Source organism: Engystomops pustulosus, chromosome 5 (assembly GCF_040894005.1).
Source record: "Engystomops pustulosus chromosome 5, aEngPut4.maternal, whole genome shotgun sequence".
Lineage (NCBI taxonomy): Eukaryota > Metazoa > Chordata > Amphibia > Anura > Leptodactylidae > Engystomops > Engystomops pustulosus.
This window is the reverse complement of record NC_092415.1, coordinates 8,143,082-8,169,768: the sequence shown is the minus strand read 5'-3', so window position 1 is coordinate 8,169,768 and position 26,687 is coordinate 8,143,082. Positions and strand designations below refer to the sequence as shown.

The following is a 26,687-nucleotide window of genomic DNA, read 5'->3' as shown; positions in this document are numbered from 1 at the left end:
TTCAGGGTCAAACTGTGCCCCAGACCACTAATCTGACATCTCCATGTACTCACAGCTCTCATATTGTTCCATTATAGCACCTGTAGATCAACCCATCACTTGTCCATAAGTAAAGAAAAGCAAAGTTTCTAGAAAATTTCAGAATTTGTAACATCTGTGCCGGCTCCATCTTCTCTCCATAGAGCGGACATTTCTATGTGAACCCTGTTTTATGCTCTATGACTGCCTTGATTGTTTCTTCATCACTCCCGGGCAGTCTCCTGCAGCTCTGCTCTGGTTCTTCAATAATTATCCTGCTGTCATGGACAGAATTCCTCTCCAATTGCCTTCTGGACCGAGACAATATAACCTACTCCTGATTTGTACTCTTTGCCCTTAATAGAGGTTTCTTAGCAAGCTCCCAATTATCCTGTGCCTCTGATTTCTGTCATCTGTTTCTGTGACTTTAGGCTTGTGTTCAGACTATTCTTCTGTTTTATGATTTTGTACTCATTTGCCCCTTTCTTATCTGTTTGTGCTGTCTTGTTTTTGTCTCCATGTTTTGCACTTTTGCTCAAGGAGTGATTGTCTTCTGATTGTCTACCCAATGCCTAGGGTGGACCGGACAATAAGAAGGGAAAGCTGGGAAGAGGGTTTAGCATCAGGGACCCACTGTCTGTGTATTCAGTCAGGGGGTCATGTACTAGGGCACGAATCACGTTTTTCCGTCGGGTTTCCCGAATATTACCGTTTTGCACCGAATTGCCCATGGTTTTTGGCACACGCGATCGGATTGTGGCGCATAGGCGCCGGCATGCATACGACGGAAAGTTTTCAGGGCATAACAGTTTTCACAACTCTCTATGTTGTGACTTTGCTTGAAATAGCACCTTAGTTCCATTTAATTGAATGTTACTAAACTGCAGTCTCAGGCACAACCACCACATATACAGAATTGTGCACGTGAATGTCAAAAAGGACCATGCGTCATTGCTGTTGTGGAAGGTATGTTTGGCTGCCGGTGGTGACCCACCATAGTAATAGGCTAAGATGTAAGGGGACCCACCATTGTAACAGTAAATAAAGTCACTTTCTCTACAATTTCTCTTGAATCTGTCTAGTTAGAACACTACAGACTGCAGGTTAAGATTACAGAGATGTCTATGGAGAGGGGAAGGGGGATGATTAAGTAAGATCTATGCCAGAGTAGAGAGTCATAAGGCCCAGACAGGAGCTGCTGGAGCTAATAGACCTCTATGTTTCCCCAAGTGCTTTGTCTGTACTATCGGCAAATGATTGCTGATGTTCTCTGGTGATTTCCGTCTGGAGCTCCAATGATTGATGAACGGGTCAGGTGAGAACACCCAGAAACCATGAGTTGGTGGCGTCAGCTTTATCGTCTGATACCTCTGGGCTACTCTCTCAGCAGGCCGGGGTGTCCATCCAACCTTACAGGTCACCTCTATAGACTGGGACATCTTACCTGGAGCTGATGGTATCCATTACCAGGACAATGCAACATGTTATATTTCCAGAATTGTTCACAAGTTATTCACAGACCGAGACCCCAGGCTAGTACCCGGGCATCCAAATTCCCAAGACAATTGAGAAAATTTACTACTACATTGATTGATGGTGTGCAGTCTGCAAGGATCTTGATGCCTGGTATTTTATTCCCATGATTCCCATGCAGTTCATTGCTCCGATACATGAGAGTATGTGGACCCTTTCATGATCAGTAAGGGTCTCCATAGTCTGCCTTGTATTGTAAATATGTTGTTTTTGTGGGTAAAACCCTTTAAGGGAATCATAGCATCAAAATCCAGCAGGATAAACCACTTACTCATAGATCCAGGCACCCGGGACTGTGGTAATCTTCTTATAATTGTTATCCAAGGCCTCCTTCCTTCTAAAATCAACTTTTACAATTATGCTAATGAGTCTGAAGGTCGTTACCAGAGCCCGGCTGTAGATTCTCAGGTCATTACACTGTCAGCCACAACCCTCTGCACTTTCCCTTCCCACTGTGTGCTGTAATCTCACACAGTGGGAGGTGGGGGAAGTGCTTCTGCACAGTGTAACACTTTGTGATATGCGATTACGTCAGGCAGAGGGAGGGGGAAGTGCTGAGTGAACAGGGGCAGACACTCTAACATCCTTTGAAGCTGAAGCACAGTGGGGCTCTGGTAACACCCTTCAGGCTAATTAGCGGAATTTTAAAAGGTGATTTGAGAAGGAAGGAGGATAACAAATATAAGAAGATACCACAGTCCTAGTGCCTGGATCTATGAGTAAGGCTACATGCACACTGCCGTTGCCCGCCGTACCGTGGCATGGCAGGCACACAGCAGCACGTAGGGAGAGGAGGAGGAGGTAAGCGCAGCTCACCCTCCCCCCTCTCCATAGGAAGTTATGGTGCACGGCGCCGTAACACGCGAAAAGATAAGACATGTCCTTTTTCCGGGCTACGGAGCGGTAGGGTGCCGCATGTGTGCTGCACCGTACCGCTCCCGTATGGTGCCGTGATCCCATAGAAGTGCATGGGGGACGTATATCGGCCGTATATACGTCCCCCATACATGTGTGTGAATGTAGCCTAAGTGTCCCTGGTTAATCAGGATGGATTTTGATTTCCTTTTGATTTCGAAAAGGAGCTGAAAAAGTGTTGATTGGCAGTTCCCAGGCCGTTAAACAATGGACAGGGCCTTCTGCTTCCATCCAGGGTGCACTGATTGGTGTTGGATATCCTTCTATACTGATGACCTACCCTGAGGATACGGGAGACCCCAAAAACCCCCTTTGTATATTTGTATAGTCACTGGATCTCGTGATATATAGTGAGGTGTGTACATGGCACAACCAATAACTTCTGCAACTCGCGGACTTGATTCCCAGCTGCGGGAAAATGAAAGCTGAGCTCTGATTGGTTCCCATGGGTAACTAGAACAGTTATGCTCTCAGACACTTCTGATACATCTTCTCCAGTAAGTCCATATTTTGGGAGGATACTGGGAGGAAGCGTGTTATTGTTTTTTATAATGTTATGGAAATCACTGTTCTAAGTGAACTCAAGATTTGTCTTCAGTTTATGCACCCAGAGAATTTTCCTTTTCCCATAGACCATGTCCTTGTCACCCTCTTCCATTGGGAGCAAGCAATGTTGTGTCTACATACAAGGACATGTGTCTGAACCTGGAGTGATTTTGATGTGACGCTCACTCCTTAGAGGATTCTCTGCTTTCCAGAATGCTTATGAATTATAACCCTTTCCAAAATGATAGGTAGCAACACTTGCTTTTCTATAATCACTGCTGATTTCCTCCTCAATATACACTTGATGCTTCAGACCGGCAAACTGCCAAAACTTCTGCTTTTCTAGACTTGGTCACACTTACTGATGATCAATGAAATAAGAGAATTTGATGAAAACAGTTCTGGCACTACTGGCAACTATGAACTTCTTGTTACTGGGGTTTCACATTCTTCCTGAATCCTAAAATGAACAGGTGGCCTGTCCTATGGATGCCAACTTCTCCCTTTTGCTATATGGGGGACATAAGAGATGTGTTGGCCCTTGCTGGCACTACTAACGGTATTATGCCAAATCTTGTTGAACATAGATACTTTACTAGAATGAAGCTTACTACCTAGAAACAGCACCCGAACCAAGCTTACTAGGACTAGATACAGGACTAGAAACAAACAGAGTGAGACGGACAGACTTAGGCTACATTCACACAATGTGTGGCCACCGTACTGTAGCACGGCGGGCACACGCCGGCGCTGGGGAGAGGAAGAGGGGGTGCGCAGTGCTCACCCCCGGCCCCCTGGCGCCGTGCGTCATACATTGCTATACAGAGACACGGGGGTGAGCATGCTACGGTACAGCAGGCACATGCGGTATGAATGTAGCGTAAGTCTCTTCTGTTTGTTTCTAGTCCTGTATCTATGTAAGCTTGGTTCTGGTGCTGTTTCTAGGTCGTAAGCTTCATTCTAGTACAACAAGATTTGGTATAATACTGTTAGTAGTGCCAGCAAGGGCCAACTTATCTCTCATGCCCCCCATATAGCAAAAGGGAGAAGTTGGCATCCATAGGACAGGCCACCTGTTCATTTTAGTGCCAAATTTGCCAGTAATGCTCACCCCATGCCCCTCTACACAGCGTTGCATGGCGCCATATTCCGGAGAAAGTAAGTGTCGCTAAATATGAGGAATGGCTCACAACAAATTCAGAGGAGTAGGTATCAGTGATGGGGACATTATGAGGAATGGCGCACAACAAGGCTGAGGGATATAGTCAAATGCCTTATTTTGAAAGTCTTTTAGCGTTACAACGCGTTTCGAGACTCTAGGATACTTTTTCCAAGTGTACAAAACGTATCCCTGTGCTGTGATGAGTGTGGTGGGGTTAGGAGTGAGGCAAGAGATGTGTCCTAAAAATATTTAAACATTGAGTGCTATTTTCATCCTTTTTTCAGTTTCTAGAAAGTCGGAATATATATGAATACTATTCCCGGACGACCCGTTTGAGTCCTGCCCATGGGTCTAGTCTCAAGCGTGCCAGGAAAACCCATTGCGGAAGGAATTGCAGAGAATCTACTAATTTGTATGCAGGGATACACCAAATTTGAGGCGAAAATTTGTTAGAAATAACTGCAAATTCACGACTGTTGTAAAGTATGATCGTACAATGGTGGCATTTGGTAACAAACACATCTCACTGGCTTGGTCTACGCTTGTTAGGATTTATTCTAAGCCTTTATCCCAGATTTCACCATATTTGACAGAAAAAACAGCTTACGAGTAAATTATGAGTCTCAGAAGCCCAAGTTTTCACTCAGAGAATAGTTTGCCCACATCAAAGATGGCAGTGGAGATGGGTCTAGCCTCAAGTGCGTCAGGAATTACATAAACTCTACCAATTTTTAGGCAGGGATACACCAAATTAGTAATTTTGTTAATAACCATTGCAAATTTGGGATTGCTGCCAAATATGATTGGATAATGGTGGCATTCGGTATCAAACGCATCTCACAGGCCATGAGGTCTATGCTTGTTTATTATTGCTTTATTCTGAGCCTTTATCCTATATGTCACTAAATTGCATACACAATTTCAGATCTGTTTTGCAACATTCAAGCACAGATGTATAGCTTATAAGGGAACCCGAATATTATAAGTTTCCTCTCAGAGAATAGTTTGCCCACATCAAAGATGGCGGCGGAGATGACCCAGAATACACTTCAAAGAAAAAAAACCCTGTTGTTGTTACTGTTGACTGAGTAACCATAACCGCCGTTCTGGCCCCACCCCTTAGTTTTACCCGCCCTTTTTTTCCCCTCAGGTGACATCAGTGAGTCCGGCTAGCGACTCCGCCCCCAAAGGAAGACGCAGCGAATGGGGTTCCCGAAACGCCCCGTGACGTCGCCGCCCCGCCCACCGCCTTTCTCCCCTCAGTTCATGTCGCGTACAGTCTAGAGACGGCGGCGGCGGAGTGCACGGAGCTCGATGGAGACCTGACTGAGGAGAGTTTACCCGCCGGGAGCCGCCATTAGCGATTCGTGGGCAACTTTATCTCTATTATTTTCTCCTATCTGTGAAACTGACTGGTGGAATCAAGATGTACGCCGGAGCCGGCCCTGGTGAGTCCTGGGAGAAGGGGTTACGGGGTCTCCAGCACATACTGGAAGGGAGCGGGGGTTCAGCTCTGGTTCGTTGCTTCCTCCGTTACCGGAACTCGTCGGCGCCATTTTGAAATTCGGCCGAAAATAGTTTTCGGCTCCTGGTAACGGTCGCGGCGCGCGAAGTCCCGCTTGAGGAGCACCTGGTCACGTGCCAGGGCCGGCCCGGGGCATCCTGGGTAACCCCACCATCCGTCTTAAAGGGACCGGAGGGACACCTGGATGCTCTGGTGTTGTTTTTGGAATATGTGTTTAATAAAGCTTGGTTTTGTTTGTATTGAGGGAAATCCTTACAGGTTTTGTAATGTACTTTGTGGTGGGTAAGAACTCTGCTTCTTGTCAGTGAATGGTGAAGTTGTTTACATTTTATTGGAGGAGGGGCACCACAAAAATGCACGATTTTGTAATATATATTTTTCTCTTTTGAACTGGTGGATTTGGATATTTCTTTGAGTTCTGGATGGATTAATGGGATGTTCTAGAGTCGCCAACATTTTTTTAGTAAAATTATTTGTACAGCGCCACTTTTCTCTATAGAAATAAGTGCAAATATCCCAGGGGTCTCTTTAGATGTGAAAAAAAGTACCAAAAAACTTTTCCTCCAGTGTGACCTTCCTTTGTGGTCTGAACAATGCTCTTGTTAAAGATCAGATTCATGACTAGTTCTTAGTTTGCAGAGTATTCATATGTAAGGGCTAGTTCACACTTTGAGGAGGTTTCCTTAAAGGGGTTGTCCATCTATTAAAAACTCTCTCGAGGTGAGCTGTTTAAAAAAAAAACCACAAACCTGTGCTTACCTCCCTCCGGTTCTCCTGTCTCCAGCGCTGCCATTTTCAGAGCCGTGTTTACAGGGGCTTAGTGCCGAGGCCCCTTTAAGAAAATTTGCATAAAAATATTCTGGTACAGCTTTCTTACACAAGTTTTGACTTGCTTGACCATAACTAGTGGAATTAAGGGGATGCCACTTATATGGAACTACTCAAGACCCCTAGTCACCGGTCCAAGAATGGCAGCTAATTCACAGCTCCCGTTGTGCACGGCCCTGGTGTGGTGAGGCACAGTGGCTGGACTGTGAATCTGTTGAGTGGTTGTTGTAATTTGTAGAGCAGGACCTATTCCTGCCCCAATTCATTTCTTTTGTGATGCTGAGCCGCCGATGTCCACTTAGTTGCAACAGTTTTGTGTATGAGGCCTCACTTGCCTTTATTTGGCTCACTGCTCCTATTTTAGTTTTTTCTTGATACCCCTGACCGGCCATTGAAGAAAACTTGTCAGGTCCATTTGGGAACCTAAACAAACTACAAGTCTTTGTGGACCTGTGGTTGAGGGTCCCAAACACTGGCTTCACTTACCAGAACAGGCAGGAGCCGAAATGAGTATGCACTTTTTTTTCTTCTGAATTATTAAAAATCAAACGGGGTGATTTGGGATATTAAACCACCGGTCTATACGGATCTGTGGGTGTTTGTGTCACAGATCACCCTGAAAGGTTTCCTTCGTAGGGTACATGTCCAAGTTTCTAAGTTTTTTTTCCCTACATGCAGGATACAGGATAGTGAGGTCCGGCTACTGGGAACCCCACCGATTAAGAATGAGACCCCATCAGTCTGATCCCATTTTTGGTGATGGGTGTATCGGCAGGACGAGCATGCACCTTGTCACTCCGTTCCCTAACTATACTAAAGGGCACAGAACTCGTCCCTCTCGGGCACTCCCATAGAATCAAATGGAGTGGCAGGGCACATGCTCATCCCGCAGTCACACTCACTGATCACCTGTGGATTGAGATTAATTTATAAACTTAAAACAAAACCTGTGAGTGTTGGTGGTAACATTGGACAGCGATACAGTGTGTTCCCGCAACACTACCTTCTGTTCCTGCCAGCCGGGGCTTTTCCAGTTTAACTGGAACATTCTATCCGGTACGTTGGTGGACATGTCTTGAATATCTGATTTACATGCTGTGAATGGAGAGAACCGTTTTGTTAGATTTGATGCTGTGAATAGAGCAGTGCTATTGTCTGTGAAATGATATAAATCACAACAGGTTCTATTATAGGTCAGGATTTTTCTTAGTTTTGAAATTACAATGCTCATTTCTTCATAACTGTAGTCTGTAGGGGGTTTTTTTAGCTCCAAGACATAAACAAGCAGTCCTGTATTCAATGACAGCCTGCAGAGTTCTGGAAATGGCAAGTAAATGAAAATATTTTAGGAAGTTGCTGAACTGTTATAAGAAAATTTGCAGGTACTCTGAATATTTGCGGCAAATGGACTATGTTCTCGTGTACATGGCTTGTTTTCTGTACGGTATTGACATGCCTTGCAGGTTTTACAGTCAATGGTGAATTCATTAGTGAATATCGGTGTATAACATGCTGATTGCTTCTATATTTTTATCCATTACATCCTATTATTATCCTAAATAAATACCTGATTGGATCTGCATCTCAAGAACAGTTTTTTGCAGTCTGTTCCGACCCCTTTATATACTTTTTTAACAGAGCGGTAAGACCTAAGTCTTGAAATAGGTGTAGATTCCAGAGGTGGGACCTTCTTCACACATCAGGTGTACTGTATATCAGGTGGATAAGTCCCGGGCTACTGTGCGGCACCGTACACGGCCGTGAGCCCATAGAAGTGTAAGGAGGATGTGTATAAGCCTTATATATGTCCCCCATACATGTGTGTGAATGTAGCCTTAAAATGGGAATATTCCTGATATAACAATCATATCTGGCTGCTTTGCCTTGTCTGGATTATTTATTTTTATTTTATTGGTTTACTTACAACCTACACTTTAGGTCAATGAAATGCATCTTAGTCTTGGACTATCGGCACATGAGAATGTACTTTTCACACTCTGTAAACAGCGGAACCGTGTAACACACACACGACAGTAAGAGTTCTCCATCTCTCCAAACATCTCCATACAGCCAGAATATTCCAAGATACACAAGCCTGAATGAGGCCTCGGGAGGGAGTTTTTCCTGGTATTATTTTGATGTGATTCAATTGGGCAGAATGTATTCTCACGAAGACAAGTTTCTTGAATATACTCTGGATAACAAAATAACACATTCTCTTATTCACTGTTTCTAACAAAAATACAGCAATTTTTCAGTTGCACCTAGACACATACCTTTAGCCATCTTGGATTTCCGTGTAAGGGCCTTAGAGCTGAGTTTCTCTCCCTCCCTCTCTCTCTCTGCTACCTGCACCCTAGGCCTGCCCCCCTGTAGTCCAGGGCTAAGCTCACAAGCACTCACTTCCTGACAGCAAACACATTGTGAGGAGAGAGAAACTGCAAGTTTACAGCAATGATAAGTTCTTTGTCTGGGGAGGGAGAACAGATATGTAGGAGAGCTGACCATGTGTTGTAGGCATCTCATGGATCTCATAATTTCTGATCTGTCAGATACTAGTACAATGGTAAATTAAAGTGTATATAAACCTGGACCCTTATAATCTCATCACATTTTCAGCTCTTAGAACTAGATGGATCATGATGTGTCTGCTCAGAGAGTCTCTGTCCACACTCTGGAATTTTACACTGAGCACCATAGAGAGTGATGGGGGCTAAAACAGCATTGACACTGAGTAAAATTGTAAAGTAAATGGTTAAAATGATCTTGTGTAAACATCACTAGGGGATTGAGATTTGAGAATTTTCTTTTGTGGGAAAACCCCTTTAAACTTGAGTTGGTGTGAACTGCTGTTCAGTTTGATGCAGTTTAAGTCCCTTTGTCTTGCTTGATGATTAATTATGAGTCACATCAAAACATAAAATGCTGGCTTTGGGCAAAACACTCATGTAGTAGTCATAATTTAATATAAAAAAATGACTTGTGGCTGCAATGACTAATATGCTCATTTGGTTAAGAACCTGTAATATAGTTGTTTTGCTGCATTCATAATGGTGTACAATGGCATCTAATAGGTAAGTAGCACCCAGTGCACCCTGTACATGCAAAGCACCAGTTGCTCACTGCCGATCGCAGGTGTTTCACTGGAAATATCTGTCTAAGCCCCACCCACTTGCAATTCATTTGAATGCAGCCTGAAGTGTAAGGCTGTGTTTTGTTTGTTTTTAAAGGGTGTTTCCCCCGAATCGAAGTTAGGCCCTATCCTGTGGATAAGACCCAACTTGCTGATCGGTGGGAGTCTCGGTGATGAGACCCCCACTGATCACGAAAACGAGGGGTCCCAGTTGCCTCAGTCAGACCCCTTGTTGCTCCCTGAGAGTAATGGAGCAGACGGCCGCGCATGACCGTTCTGCTCCATACATCTCAATGATTGTTAAGCCCTATTTTGTGGATCACTTATTGGGGGAGATGTATTAATGTGTCTTTTAGACTGGTGCAGAATACTAGACCGCTCCATTAATATCACTGTCTCTGGCTAGTTGTACTTTACACCTCCAAATACAGGCAGTCCCTGGGTTACGTACAAGATAGGGACTGTTGGTTTGTTCTTAAGTTGAATTTGTATGTAAGTCGGAACTGTATATTTTATCATTGTGACCCCAGCCAGAACTTTTTTGGTCTCTGTGACAATTGTATTTTAAAAATGTTGGGTTGTCATAAAAATCAATATTTACAGTAAAGCTTCATTACAGACACCGGTGATAACTGTTACAGCTGATCATTGTAGCCTAAGGACTAAAGTACAATAAATTACTAATATCCAGGGGTCCGTTTGTAACCAGGGGTCGTATGTAAGTCGAGTGTTCTTAAGTAGGGGACCGCCTGTAGTTGGTCTAGTTGGCTGTGCCCCCTTTTTTGTTAGTCTGAAAACCACCTAAAAATGGTTTGGAGTTTAAATGACTCCATTATTTTGGCTTGGACCAATTGATGCATCTTCCCTGAACTTTTAGTAAATGCTCAGCAAATGCAATGTTTACTCGATGTGTGATCAGCGGTGGAGCCTTTCATTAGAAAAAGCAATCGAAACATCACGTTTGAGCGCGGACTTGGGCCATTATTTGAGTTGCTTTGACATGTCATTTACATTGCATTTGCATATGATATCAACACAATATTAGCCCATTGTAACCGTAGATTAATTGCATCTGCAATACGTATTTTAGAGGTTGTCTGGGATTTTTAAAAACGTTCTATATGGCTTGTTGGAGGGGGGGGGGGTATAGGAGAAAAAAGGAAAGGTTTCATTCATATGTATAGGAGAGGGGGCCGTGCACTAGCCTCAAAGACAGCGGTTAGCTCACTGCCACCATTGATGTGCATTATGCACGGACACCGTTCCTTGAGCACATTGTGTCTCTACGTACTCTGTCTGAGCCATGTGGCCCCTCCACAATACATGGACCACGTTCTATACCTGCTCTGATTTGCGGAACAGAATTTCAGCACTCTATGGATAAAGGAGGGATAAGCAGTGCTCACTCTTTCCTCCGTCTTGTGGCTCACGGCACATGTTTGCTGCTACAGAAGTGTGTTTGGAGCGTTGAATGTGTTATTTGTTTTTTAGTAATTTAACAAATTTGACAGTGTATTTCAACTGCTAATGTCTATGTTGTTTCCTGTGTCTTGTAGATCTCAGTTACCTAATGCATATAATATTCATATGGCTAATATTTGACACTAGACGGCATGCAATTGTGCGTTAAAGGTGTTGTTCGTAGTTTAAAAAAGCAAAAACCTTCCCTTCATCACTCGAGTTGTCCTGCGCCCCTACCCAACTGATACAGCATTACATACAGTGCCTTATAAAGCGAACAGAAGTAATCGGACAGGAAGCCCTGCCTCTTTAAACAAGTGGGGGCACAGGACAACAGGAGTGCAGGAGGAGGTAATGATAATTTTTTTTTTGGGTGGGTTTTTACCTAATACCCCCACAGCCCCCCGCGCTCGGATATATTGTTTTTTAAATCATTCATGCTCACCGACAGATATCGGTCAAGTATGAACAGGGCTCACATGCTAAGCCCTTTTCAGACAGACATGGGATTTACTGCACCAGCGTGGGTGTTAACCACATGATTGGCGCCGGCAAAGGCACCAGCGCCATTTAAGTCGGTGGCGTGTGGGTGCCGCCATCTTTGTTGAGATATAAAAACGGTTATCGCTGGTGGTTAACCACATAACGGAAAATAGCGCCCAAATGCAACTTTTACACCATTTTACATTTTATTAAAAAAATGGCAAAACGAATTTTTTTTTTTGTTGTTGGTATCGCCGTGATCATACCAAACTAATGAATAAAGTGTGCGTGTCATTTGGAGCGCATAGTAAAAGTGGTTATACATGAGCCCACGAGAAAGTGACCCAAACTGCATTTTTTCTCACTACATTTGGAATTTGGTTTCAGCAATAGAGAAATAGACTTGTTTCGCAAAAAATAAGCCCTCACACAACTCTGTGCACAGAAAATTTTAAAAGTTCTAGATTTTTGAAGGTGGAGAGCGAAAAAAGTCAGCCTCCTTAATTAGTGTAGCCCGGACAACCCCTTTAATGTGAAGATGGCACCAGCCTTAAACTGTATACTTGTTTGGCTAAGGAAAAGGTATGTCAAAATAGTACTTGTGTTTGCAACCTAATTACCATATATACTCGAGTATAAGCCTAGTTTTTCAGCACAAAATTTGTTCTCAAAAACCTAACTCGGCTTATACTTGAGTCAAGAAAAAAAATAGTCACAACTCACCTTTCCGACGTCACTCGTAGGTCCTATGTTTGTTTCGATGCTCTGGTGCCGCAGTGGGTCCTTTGGGTTTAACCGCTCCTCTACAGGTCCCCTCGTGATGCCGGCAGCTCACAAACAAGTCGGCAAGCAGCTGACATAATTCTTCGGGCGAGCGCGAAGACCCTAAAAGGAGCCGAAGAGCACTGAAGGACCCGAGGCAGCATCGGAGACAGACTGGGCAGGCTATATACTACATGGGCTGGGTAGGCTGTATACTACAGGGGGCTGCCACGCTAGTCACTACAGGGTCTGGGAGGCTATATACTACAGGGGTCTTGCTCACTATATACTGGGAGGCTGTGACCAATGCATTTCCCACCCTCGGCTTATACTCGAGTCAATAGGTTTTCCCAGTTTTTTGTTTTGAAATTCAGGATCTCGAGTATATACGGTAATTGTTCCCAAGGTGAAGGTGGTCATGGATATTGGGTCGGTTGGTATCCTACACCTGGTGAGCTTGGTCCTCAGTATTATAGTCCCTATGAAGGTGCGTTCGCACATTCAGTTTTTTAAATGCACTTTTTGAGGATCTCCTCTCAGTGATATGTTCTCGCCCATTATGATCTACAACTGCTTTTCGCTTTGAAAACTGCATTTGATAAAACTAAGTGTGAATGGACTCTAAAGCCCTTAAGGCCATGGACACACAGGCAAGGTATATGAGCACCTTTAGTCCACATACAGTCCTCTGTGACTGACACCTACTCTGATCTGCCCTTGAGTGTTTATGGCCAGCTTGGGTAAGCATATTTTGTAATATTTAACCTATAACCTTTATTAAGGCCCTTACTGTAATCTGCTGGCAGTGTCTGTGCTTTGGTCTGCGATTTCAATGTGGTTGAGTTTTATTATTTTGGATCCCTTCGCAGTCGGCATGAGCTTTGCTGGTAAGAGAAGAAAGGCTCATTACCCCCGGAATATTGGCTGCAGCGGAGGCCGCGCTGTTTGTTGTGCCTTTCACATGGTGATTTGTATTGTGAGCGCCGCTGCATCTCAGGAGTCATCTGAGGACGCAGGCCATATATGGCAGTAGATTTTCATTCACAAGACTCTCTCTACCTTGTACACAGAGAGCTTTACATAACAATGCCAGCTGCTCTGCACATAAATCAGCCTTACTAGCCGTACTGCAGAGGGATCACTCCCACCTGGTGTTATTTGCCTGGCGCTCTCCAGCTTCCTGTCTTTATTACTTTGTGTATTATATACAGAACCCATTTTATCCAAATCTGGAGAGACCTCTAGTTCATGGTACAAATTCTGCTGCAGTGTAAAATCTACATGTAATAAATCTGTTCAAACCATGTGAACAAATAGGCAGAGGTGTGGAAACTTCAGGACTTGGTCATCTGTCTATATATGTATCGGACTACAAAACCGCTGTATTGTGTTCCATATATTGTTCTTCATTTCCCTTAAATCTGGTTGCTCAAGCTCGTTTTACTTGCCGTATACTCCTTTGATCGTCCTGTTGAAATATGTACAATATTTTGAGTGTTTGCCTAACAAGAGAGAAGCAATCCTTTTTATAGACGTTGAGAAAGTCTATTGCTACCATATTTGGGGCTCAAATCGGACATGTTCTGAATACAGGGGTGTGTATTAACATATTATACCAGGGGTAGGCCACATTAGGTTACCGCAATAGACTTCTTTCTTTCTGATTTGTCATGGGATCCTAATGGGATGTTGGAACAATTTTCCCACTGCAGATTTAGCCATGAATATGTTTCAATATGACAGTGTTGTATTCTCATGTTGTGGCCGTCCGGCTGCCCACACACAATGCTAGCACCAGGCTAGCAAAACCGGTAGCTAGTGTGGGTGTGTGCATGGAGCCTAAAGGGGTTTTCCAGGCCTGTACACTACTATCCATAGGACATGGCTGGAGTAGTTGCTTGTTGCTAGTGCAATGCCTAGCACCCCCGCTGTTATACACTCTTAGTAGAGCTGTACGAACACGGTTACATACTTGGTGTATCGTTCTCCTACTTCTGTGATTCCTGGATCTTCGGGTGCTTATACAAACTTTAACCAGCGAACTCTTCTGCCCAAAAATTAGCCCTTATCTAGATTAAAAGTTATGCGTATGAAAAGATTGTGATGCCAAAATGAACAAGATTTTCTCCAAATTTAGTATTTAAAATTGAATAAAATACCCAAAACTCATATATTTGGTATTGCTGTGTCTGTGACAATCTGCATAATAAAACTAAATCATCATTGAACCCACGCAGTGAACCCCGTAAAGAAAAATCAACCCCAAAAAAAGTTCTGAAAAAAAGATAATTTTAATACCCTATAAAAAAAAATGCTCTAAAAGGGATTTAAAAAATGTTACACGCTCCAAAATAAGACAAAAGAACAACACTTCTTGAAAAAAAAATAAGCCCCTAACCACATTTGTCGGCCGAAAAATAAAAAATTTATACACATGGAGACTGATTCTAAAATTAAAAACATTTTTACCAAATTACTTTTTATTCGGTATCCTACAAACTTTTAATGTTTTTACTTGTTTGTTTTTGAAGTTTTTGCTAGGGCAAACCATCTATGTATTATGATGAATTAGACCAATTTTATATGTAATAAAAACATTGGCAGTGCTCAATCATAGCTGTGGGGGCCTCCTGACTTGTCGTATGGCACATTTTTGGGAGAGAAGGATTGGATTTTAGCTTTATGATTTTCATGCTTCTGTGGCAGGACAGAATTAGATCAAAGACGCCATTTTAGCCGGATATGGTATGTCCACATTCCCATTGGGAGAATCTACTGTGACAAAAGATTTTTTGTTGATGTCTTGCAGCAGGTGCCTTATCTTGGAGTAGCCGCATGGAACTGTTGAGATTTTACACGCACTATAATTTGCTGGCTGCAGAATCTACTCAAGAAGTTTTAGCGTACTTAAAAGTACTGTTAATGGGGTTTCTTATTCGCCATAAAGGCACAGCTAAGGATGCTGCGACCAGATGTTTGTATACTGCATGGGGGCAGGCTGACTGTATTCTACATGGGGAGGCTGTGACCAATGCATTTCCCACTCTCGGCTTATACTTGAGTCAATAGGTTTTCCCATTTTTTGGTGGTAAAATTAGGGCCCTTTATGTGTTATATAAAATTTGTATCCTTATGATCGTACCAACCCATAGAATAAAGGCGACATGTCAGTCGGGGCACATAAAACATAAAAAACAAGCCCAAAATAAAATGGGACGAATGCCAGTTTCGGACCCCAATTTGGCTGCATTTGGAATTTCAAAATCTATCCACAGATAACAATATTATATCTAATTAGCCTTCAAATGAACCTAAGGAGGTTTGGTTATTGCACCTCTAATAAGCAGGCACTCATATTACACCTATCTAATAGTGACATTGGTTATTTCATTGGTTTGGTTTAAAAAAAGTAATTTATGTTGATTAAATTTCTATAAAAGGGTGTAAAATTATATTTGTGTGATGTGCAGTGCAATGTAAAAAGGTTTGCTGATTTTTGAAAAGTACATGTGAGGGGATTAGTAGTAGTAGTGTGGTAAATCAGGTGAGAGGTTCCCTTTAAGACTGGGGAAAATCCTTAACGCAAATGTGATTACTTTATCTCCTCCTTGTTCTCTGGTAATGTAATCAATTTCCTCAATTGAGGACAGGATAGTCTGTAATTGTGACTTGACTAACAATCAGACACCACAGAGCATAAGAAATCAATGCTGAAATGAGTTAAAGGGCAAGCTTACATTTTCATGAAACTAAAACTCATTTGCAGTTTGATGCAGGAAATTAAATTTAGTAGTGAATAAACTGAAATAACCATTTCACAGCTATAGGTCCAACCAGAGGTCGCATTAACGCCTCACCACGCGTCATAGACGCGTGATGAGGCGCCATTACCCCCCAAAATAATTGCCATGCGTAAAGTTACGCTTGGCAATTATTCCTTGCAGCGCGCAGGCTGAGCGGCTCGGCGCGCGCTGCAAAAGAGGTAAATGTCGCGCGATCACAGCGCGCGCCGGACCGCTCAGCGCGACACTTGACACAGTGATCTGTGTCAGCAGCGCTCCGGAGCGAGAGCGCAGGCCCCGCGATACCTGTGGACAGCGGGGCTGCTGCTCCCTGTCCTGCTCCATCTCTACCTGCCCGCAGATCCGGACGGGTGAGTGAGCAGTGTAGTGTAGTGTTCTGTGTGTGCAGTGCAGTGTAGTGTAGTGTTCTGTGTGTGCAGTGCAGTGTAGTGTAGTGTTCTGTGTGTGCAGTGTAGTGTAGTGTAGTGTTCTGTGTGTGCAGTGTAGTGTAGTGTTCTGTGTGTGCAGTGTAGTGTAGTGTTCTGTGTGTGCAGTGTAGTGTAGTGTAGTGTTCTGTGTGTGCAGTGCAGTGTAGTGTAGTGTTCTGTGTGTGCAGTGTAGTGTAATGTTCTGTGTGTGCAGTGTAGTGTAGTGTTCTGTGTGTGCAGTGTAGTGTAGTGTTCTGTGTGTGCAGTGTAGTGTAGTGTTCTGTGTGTGCAGTGTAGTGTAGTGTTCTGTGTGTGCAGTGTAGTGTAGTGTTCTGTGTGTGCAGTGTAGTGTAGTGTTCTGTGTGTGCAGTGTAGTGTAGTGTTCTGTGTGTGCAGTGTAGTGTTCTGTGTGTGATCGTAGGTGTAGTGTTCTGTGTGTGCAGTGTAGTGTAGTGTTCTGTGTGTGCAGTGTAGTGTAGTGTTCTGTGTGTGCAGTGTAATGTTCTGTGTGTGCAGTGTAGTGTAATGTTCTGTGTGTGCAGTGTAGTGTAGTGTTCTGTGTGATTGTAGGTGTAGTGTTCTGTGTGTGCAGTGTAGTGTAGTGTTCTGTGTGTGCAGTGTAGTGTAATGTTCTGTGTGTGCAGTGTAGTGTAATGTTCTGTGTGTGCAGTGTAGTGTAATGTTCTGTGTGTGCAGTGTAGTGTAATGTTCTGTGTGTGCAGTGTAGTGTAATGTTCTGTGTGTGCAGTGTAGTGTAATGTTCTGTGTGTGCAGTGTAGTGTAATGTTCTGTGTGTGCAGTGTAGTGTAATGTTCTGTGTGTGCAGTGTAGTGTAATGTTCTGTGTGTGCAGTGTAGTGTAATGTTCTGTGTGTGCAGTGTAGTGTAATGTTCTGTGTGTGCAGTGTAGTGTAATGTTCTGTGTGTGCAGTGTAGTGTAATGTTCTGTGTGTGCAGTGTAGTGTAATGTTCTGTGTGTGCAGTGTAGTGTAATGTTCTGTGTGTGCAGTGTAGTGTAATGTTCTGTGTGTGCAGTGTAGTGTAATGTTCTGTGTGTGCAGTGTAGTGTAGTGTTCTGTGTGTGCAGTGTAGTGTAGTGTTCTGTGTGTGCAGTGTAGTGTAGTGTTCTGTGTGTGCAGTGTAGTGTAGTGTTCTGTGTGTGCAGTGTAGTGTAGTGTTCTGTGTGTGCAGTGTAGTGTAATGTTCTGTGTGTGCAGTGTAGTGTAATGTTCTGTGTGTGCAGTGTAGTGTAATGTTCTGTGTGTGCAGTGTAGTGTTCTGTGTGTGCAGTGAGTGTAGTGTTCTGTGTGTGCAGTGTAGTGTAATGTTCTGTGTGTGCAGTGTAGTGTAATGTTGTGTGAGTGTAGTGTGTAGTGTGTGCTGTGTGCGCAGTGTAGTGTGTAGTGTAGTGTGTGCTGTGTGCGCAGTGTGTGAGTGTAGTGTGTGTTGTGTGCGCAGTGTGTGAGTGTAGTGTGTGTTGTGTGCGCAGTGTGTGAGTGTAGTGTGTGCTGTGTGTGCAGTGTGTGAGTGTAGTGTGTGCTGTGTGCGCAGTGTGCTACCGAAATTTTCACACTCCTCCTCGGGTAAAAATACTCCTCAAAAATGGTGAGAGGAGTATTTTTACCCTTCTGGAAAAATGTTAGCGCGACCTCTGGGTCCAACCTGTTTCTACCAGTCCTTATGTACACTGTGATTTCTGACTTTAGGGTTGGCTGCTATCTTGCCTGCAGCTTTTTGAGCTTGTCCTGCTCCTTGCCTCTACACTTGCATTGCAGGACAGAGCTCACTGATTCACTCTCGCTCACTTTTTGTCAGCATGTATACAGTGTGAGGAGAACATAAAGCTACAAGTGGATAAGTTCTTTATTGGGGAGGGGGGGGACAGGCACAGCAGATCTGATAGTTTGTGTGTAGCTGACATGCAGCAAGAGCTGGAGAGTGTCATTGTGTGTTATAGGATCTCATCAGATACTAGTACAATGTTCAGAAGGTAAATAAGTGTAGATAAACCTTGTACCCTGATTATCTAACCACATTGTCAGCTCATAATATGCCTGCTTAGATAGGCCTTGCTTACACTCTTTTATTCTAATTGTAATTCATTTGATGTTGTCACGGCTTTACTTGACAGCACCTGGTATAGGGCACCTCGCACGCCTCATAGATGCCATAGATACTTTGCCGCTCTTGGAATGTGATGATTCCCAGTTGATGTTTTTATAGTGGTCTCGTATTACAATGTGTGTTGGATGGGAAGAAATTTACCCTGAATACCCCTATAGGCAATGTTCACACACAGTAGAGTAGTGAGGTGGTGGTATATTCATACCTTCCATTTTAGGAACACCATCTTTAAAAATCATACATGTATTATAACGATAAGGGAGGGGGTGATACCAGGACCCAATGGGGGACATTTACTTACAGTGTCGGTGTCTGCATTGGCTTTGTTACCGACCTGCTCTTGGTCAGAAGATACACATTTAATATTGTGGAGCTGTGCAGAGACATTTCTGGCGCCGAGACTATTTTCTGTCCCTGGGACAAAATCTGTCCCGAGCACCAGAAATGTGTCCAACAGTCCCTGCTAGACCAGTTTTCTTTTGGTCTACTTTCCGTCAGTTTACACCGCCCAAAAAGGGCTGCGACACATAGTAATTGTGTCTGAGTTTCCACTCCGCCAAAGCCACGCCCCTTTTCGGAGAAGAGTCGGAGCAGACGGAAAAAGGCATTTTTTCTGTCCCCGACAGCTAATAAATAGGTCGGAGAGCAGAACATGTGGTGAGAGCACCACAAAACTGGCGGAAACGCCATAGTAAATGTCCCCCAATGTGTTTATTAAAGGAAACCTACCATTTAGAATGGTAGGGGTAGGCTGTAAGTACCGAGCACCAGCTTAGGGTGAGCTGGTGCCGGTACTTACTTTCGTTAGTGTTATAAACCGCGGTATCGCGGTTTTAACACTTTTTAAACTTTAGAGCAGAAGGGGCTTCGGCGCTGCGTGCGCATCGTGCCTACATAGGAAATAGTGGAGGTGTTGCGCGCGCACGGTCGCGCGCAGCGCCGAAGCCCCTTCTGCTCTAAAGTTTAAAAAGTGTTAAAACCGCGATACCGCGGTTTATAACACTAACGAAAGTAAGTACCGGCACCAGCTCACCCTGAGCTGGTGCTCGGTACTTACAGCCTACCCCTACCATTCTAAATGGTAGGTTTCCTTTAAGGAATAATACAACTTTACCCTTAGAGTGAAATGGGGAAGATAACGCAACCATCATGGACACATGAAACGGACATTTCTTTTTGTAGTGCAGTTTGACATTTTCTAACCTTGTGAGGACTTGTGGATAGAGGACACAAAGCAAATATTATTAATGTGGGAATCTGTTGGCATTTATCATGTGGGTTTTTATGGTTTAAAGGGTAAGTGATTCTAGGTCACAGCCTTACTAAGGGGCAGGTCACGTCTCGGTTATTTCATCCGGTTACTGCATGAGTTATTTTGAGCTACAACCAGACATGGAAACTCCACAGAGAAAATATCCACTCGTGTGCTATGTGATCAAGCAATGATTGTAGCGCACAATAGTTATTGGTAAAAAATGGAGGAAGTATCACACAGAAAAACACTTTTTGTTGGGGCTTCTGAAGTGACTCTACTACCATACAGCAACCACTAAACTGCGAAAATGAGGCGAGCAGTCTCATGTATGTTTGACTTTGGAATTTTTAGTTTTTTTTAAGCTAAATGGTGAATTTCACAAATTTTTTTTTTTTTTTTTTTTTTGAAAGGACAGTTCATCCTTTACCTGCGGGAATATTAGTTTATTGGGGTAAAACCTGCTGACAGGTTCTCTTTGGTAGTATTTCCTCAAAACCTGATATATTTGTTAGCCTTATAGGTGCCAATTTACTGCGACTGCAATACGGTTTTGGACACTAATGAAAGTAAGCTCCGGCACCAGCTCACCCTGAGCTGGTGCTCGGTATTTCCATCTTACACCTACCACTTCAAGTGGTAGGTTTCCTTTAAACACCTTAGATTTGTGCTAATGTCGATGGGTTTGACTGACCAGATAACTTATCAGAGTCTACAGACTTTCCCCGCAATGGCAGATGTTGTGGTAGATAAGGATTATAACTTGAGATGCGTCTCTTTGGAGACGGGCATCTGCCTGACCTCACCACTTCTGACCTAGGTTTATACACATGCATTGCATAGCTGAGACAAGGGTGCACCAAGATGAGAACAAGCTTGTTATAATTATATTATTGAAAATTACATTTGTAATATTACCGGTATATAGTTCCTTGAGGTTTTTTTTTCTAATAGTGTGTGCCTAGTCTAGATGACACCTGTGTTGTGGTCCCATTCTGTCTTAGGGGCTAAAAGACATGAGGATAGTGGGCCGGCGTACCCACCGCATCCCACCATATACATTAAGAGGCTTAGGCCTTTTAATTAATCTTACTGACGCCGAGTAACACTACACCAGATCTAGCGTACTAACCTGAAATGAACACTCGCAGGTTTTTCATATTCATGCCGTCAACAGGCTTGTATGCGACCTTGCCCACCCACTCTGCCGGCTACCGTGCCCCTCTCGTCGTTTTAAGAATTGCAAATTCTTGCACTGTGCCTACGCAACATAGATCCATTATATAATGCTTGTTGATGGTGCCCAACATATGGGGCATAGGAGCAACTTTGAGGAGAAAGGTTAAGGGAATCTTTTGTTTGGTGGTCACCATGCATATGGCACAGCAATGACCTTCAGTGTGCAATTCACTGCGACAACAAGCAGCAATCTTTTCTGCACTGCAAACTCCTTACTACTGTGTGTATCTTCACAGTATTTGTTACTGCTTCTACACTTGCACTTTCTACTGATAACTTGGAGCCTGTCCTGCCGCATGGGGTGGTTGATATGTGCGCTTGTTGTAGACTCTCCTGATGTCTATGTTTATCTTGGTAGACAGTTTGAGACCTTTTAGGTGTGACTTCCACAGTGTTCCTTCAAGATAAGGGACTGCCATGAAACTGTCCAGCAAAGCATAAATACAAGCAGCTATCACACCAGAGACGAAGCAGATCTGGGCAGGATGGTGGATCTGCTGCTGGGAGATGGGGATTTAGTGGTTTTATTGTATATGCTGCAGAATCTACTCTGCAGAGTTGCCTTTACAAGAGCGTAAAGAGCCATGCACAGATCTATAGGTCTGCCTCTCATCCAGAGATCGCATTAACGCCTCACCAAGCGTCATAGACGCATGATGAGGCGCCATTACTCCCCAGAATAATTGCCAAGCGTAAAAGTACGCTTGGCAATAATCCCTGGCTGTAGTGTGTGGCTGAGTGGTCCGGAGCGCATAGCACTGGTGTGCAGGACATTACACTGGCAGCGCACGGGCCAGCACTGTTCAGCTCACACTACAGCGCTGGTAGCCTCTAGAATGGAGCTGCTCCGGGTAGTCGTGATGTCACAGGAGGGGCGGAGCCTCTGGGAAAGGGGCGTGGCTTACTACGCAGTCTCCTCACAGGAAGTAGATCTGTAATGGCTGCCTGCAAGTAGAACGTGTACAGGTACTGTGTGCATACATGTGTATGGAGGTGAGGGGGCCTGCCAGGAGTGGATGTGATAAGGTCAGGGAAGACCTGTATGTTACATGGGACTGCATGTCTTGCAGGTGCTGAGTTGGCATGAGGTGTATTTTACATAGGACTGCATGTCTGACAGGTGCTGAGGTGGCATGAGTTATATGTTACGTGGGACTGCGTGTCTGGCCGGTGCTGAGGTGGCAGGTGTGTGTTACGTGGGACTGCATGTCTGGCGGGTGCTGAGGTGGTATGAGGTATATGTTACGTGGGACTGCGTGTCTGGCGGGTGCTGAGGTGGCAGGTGTATGTTACGTGGGACTGCATGTCTGGTGCTGAGGTGGCATGAGGTATATGTTACGTGGGACTGCGTATCTGGCGGGTGCTGAGGTGGCATGAGGTGTATGTGAAACAGGACTGCATAAACAGTAAAAACATGTAAAAAATGACAGAAACAAATTCAATTAATAAAAAACCTTAAAAAAAAAACGCCTCCCCCCAACACAGACACCAAAAAAAATAAACCAAAATTTCTTTTAAAAGAAAAAGCATTTTACAAAGCAACTATCATGGATTTGCAGTGTCAGCTGCAGTCTTGGCACTGGGTCTCGGCGTCGGCTGCCACAGTCTGGTCACATGGGGAGAGGGATACATTGTGTGTTAGCCGCAGTCTGGACATTTGGTGTCAGCGGCGTTAACCACAGTGTGGTGGTGGGAGGACTCGGCGGGCCGCAGTGTGGTGGTGGGAGGACTCGGCGGGCCGCAGTGTGGTGGTGGGAGGACTCGGCGGGCCGCAGTGTGGTGGTGGGAGGACTCGGCGGGCCGCAGTGTGGTGGTGGGAGGACTCGGCGGGCCGCAGTGTGGTGGTGGGAGGACTCGGCGGGCCTCAGTGTGGTGGTGGGAGGTTTCGGTGGGCCTCAGTGTGGTGGTGGGAGGTTTCGGCGGGCCTCAGTGTGGTGGTGGGAGGTTTCGGCGGGCCTCAGTGTGGTGGTGGGAGGACTCGGCGGGCCGCAGTGTGGTGGTGGGAGGACTCGGCGGGCCGCAGTGTGGTGGTGGGAGGTTTCGGCGGGCCGCAGTGTGGTGGTGGGAGGTTTCGGCGGGCCTCAGTGTGGTGGTGGGAGGTTTCGGCGGGCCTCAGTGTGGTGGTGGGAGGTTTCGGCGGGCCTCAGTGTGGTGGTGGGAGGTTTCGGCGGGCCTCAGTGTGGTGGTGGGAGGTTTCGGCGGGCCTCAGTGTGGTGGTGGGAGGTTTCGGCGGGCCTCAGTGTGGTGGTGGGAGGTTTCGGCGGGCCTCAGTGTGGTGGTGGGAGGTTTCGGCGGGCCGCAGTCGGGTGGTGGGAGGGTTTCGGCGACTGTGGTTGGGGGGTTGGTGGCGTTGGCTCCAGTCTGGGCAATGCATGATGTAACATCACTAACTGCCTCAATTTGCTATTTAAACACAGAAGACACTGACACATGATTTTCTTATATAATTAGCATCTGTCAACATTATATACAGCCATGAGTTTTATACTTGTATTACTGAAAATTTCATACTCCTTCCCAGCTAAAAATACTCCTCAAAAATAGTAAGAGGAGTATTATTACCCTTCTAGAAATATGTTAGTGCGACCTCTGCTCTCATCCCACTATTAGCTACCAATGCAGAGCCAAAGGCCATATTCACACAATGCATTTGTTATTGTTTTGGTACATAGGGGGAGAATTGGATTTAAGTAAAAACCGATAGGACTTCATATATCCCATCCAAGCATAGATTGTAACTCGTTCTTTGGAGAACCTAGCACTCCCCTGTATGTATGTCTGACCTTCCCTAAACTGAGAACATTGGGGCCCTGAGCTTCAATAACACTTTGTTACAACAGTTGAGGGATAACTCGCTGTGTGTCCGTCACAAGCGTTTACATATCAAAACAAAATGCAAAACCCCCTCAGCCCCTTCTATTGTGTCCCACTTTCTAGTGTACGCTTGAATGAACTGGGTCACAATAGGACTATAGTTTTCTGAAGCGGCTGCAGGTATATCCTCTTGTGATTGTGACCTGTGACTTTCCATTCTTTTTAGCAATGGAGCCAGTGGAGATGAATGCATTACTTTGAAGATGCCTGTGCACATAGCAGGTTGTGCTGGGGGTCGACAACATGTTTTTGTAGTTGCAATAGTCAGCACATAGCCTGTTTAGGGCTCCAGTTTGTGGCCCTAAATACATGCTTTAGATTGTTGCTGTTAATTTATATAATCTCTTTGTAAACTTTTGCTGTATTCCTATAAATACATTGGTACACTTTATGCTGAATTCTACTCCACCTGAAAGTAACCCAAACTCGTCTGGCTTGATTTTTGGTAGCTTACGAGGCAACTTTCGGCATGTTGTGTTCAGCTGTGCATCAAGCGCCTTTCCATATGTCTCGCCAGCGCCTTGTACATTAATCATGCTTCCATGTTTTGGAGGTAGTGGCTTACATCAACACAAATGTTTGGGACCCTGCACAGTGTCCAGTCCAAGAAATATATGGTCAACATAGACTTCATATTTTATAGACGTGACATGGAAATGTGAATGCTACGTATGCACAAGGTCTCAATATAGTTTACAAGCTTAAAACCACATTGTACAACCACAGAAATTCGCAAGAAAACTTGTGTTTGCCTGGTGTTTAGCTATGCTGCATGAATCACTGCGTAGGTGCACAGATTAGGGTCTGTTTAACCGGTCCGAATCTAATATACATCAATAGGTTTATTCGTGAGGTATTTATCTGTATGCAGGCAAATCTGACTCTGCTGTTGGGGGTCCAGGTGTTTTTGAGGCGGCTCTGGTTTTTTTTTTTTTTTGGTGGGGGTGGGGGGGTGCGTAGGCGTTTTTGAGGATGCTCTTCTTTGTATGTGTGTGTGGAGGGGGGGGGGCGCGTGACTATAGGCTCGGGCGTTTTTGAGGAGACTCTGCTGTGGGCGTTCATCCTATTTGTTTTCCTTGTATTTTTGGGTTTGTTTTTACTGTTGGCTTTACGCTCTGTCTTTTTGAAATTTTTTTTTTATTTTTTTTAACTAATTTTTATTAAAGTTTTAGTTTTATCCGCCACAAAAGGAAAAAGGCAATGCCACACACTACTTAGCATCTTTTGTCCTTATTTTAATTAACTCTATTTTGTAGACCAAAATTTGTTCAGAATATCAATGTGAAGAGTGGTAGGACAGGTCACATATGACTCATTAACCAGCCTGTGATGGCATTACATTGCCAGTGACCTTAATAGAGATTTAATCCGTTTAACCCCTGGATGACCTGGCATTACTACTACTTTTTTATATGGACTTGTAAAGGAGATATTAATGTGATTTTAATAACCACCTGTGGAAAGGGATTCGATTTGTGATCATCTTGTTTCATGTTGTGCCACCCTCCAATTCTGCTCCATGTCAGAAGGACTAATAGGCTTTGTACCATCTATTATCGGACCCAGGATTTGCTACCCTGTTCTAAATTCAAGTCCCACGGGCACGACCAGGGATTTGCTGCTTCCTGGATTCTCGTCAGTCGGGCACTCTGTGATCATCTATATCTCGCAGATAGAGTATTAATATTTTTGGCGCCACCCATTTAGTATGTTATATTTTGTCTTTGGTTGGTCATCTTACCTGTCTTGTCATGTAAACCGTATATGTTTGGATTTGTTTTTTCTCTGTGGGCTTCTAACACCAGTTTGGTTCTGCTAAAATTGTGAAGTTCAATCTTGCAAAGCATTGACATTGTATATATTAGTAATCTAAACTTTGGATACAAATATTGACGCTGATATTTTTCTTTCTCCTAGTGATTGCCCCTCCACCCCCTGCACCACCTCTCCCAATGCCAGCATACACTTTCAAACCACCGCCAAGGCCAGATTTTGGCACCTCAGGAAGGACTATCAAGCTGCAGGCCAACTTTTTTGAAATGGACATTCCCAAAATAGAGATTTACCATTATGAAATAGATATCAAGCCAGAAAAATGCCCTAGAAGAGTGAACAGGTAAGAGGCTTTCCTACCTTGGATGGATTGTTTGTTGATTTGCATTTGAGTTTTTCCATCATAGAAATACAGCAAGAATCCAAGCTTAATTGTATCGAAGACATAGATGGACTATTCTGTGGAGATGTCTAATACGTCTGCAAAAACCTAGATAGAAACTTAATTATTTAGCTGCTACAAAAGATTATATATTACTGTGTGACCAGGGCACTAAAATGCAGAAATGTACCTTTTTTTTTTTTTTTTTTTTAGGAATGTATAGTGTACTTTTCTGATTATAATGTGCACCCATAATTAGAGGAAATAAAGTTGAAGTTACTTAATTAATACTATTCCTCTAATGGGTTCTGAAGCAATACAGTCTGGTAACATCATACAATATCAGCCATAGAGCCCACTTCTACTAAACTATGCCAATTTCCTGCCATAGTATTACATGGTGTCCCAGATAAAGTGCCCTTATGTTCTTGAGTTCATAAGACTCGCCCATGGTGGAGAGGTACGTAT

General features: G+C 44.1%; 1 protein-coding gene across 4 annotated transcripts in view; it reads left to right on the top strand.

The window, feature by feature from the left end:
- The first annotated feature begins 5,284 nt into the window (after positions 1-5,284).
- Positions 5,285-26,687, top strand: part of AGO2 (argonaute RISC catalytic component 2) — a 52,610-nt gene continuing 31,207 nt past the window's right edge. For 2 of the 4 annotated variants that reach the window (XM_072151130.1, XM_072151129.1), the window contains exons 1-2: positions 5,285-5,622; positions 25,982-26,180. In XM_072151130.1, coding sequence (XP_072007231.1) covers positions 5,601-5,622; positions 25,982-26,180 — 221 coding nt within the window. In that variant the 5' untranslated portion in view covers positions 5,285-5,600. The remainder of the gene's footprint in view (positions 5,623-25,981; positions 26,181-26,687) is intronic. The other 2 variants (XM_072151132.1, XM_072151131.1) reach the window with 1 other exon arrangement.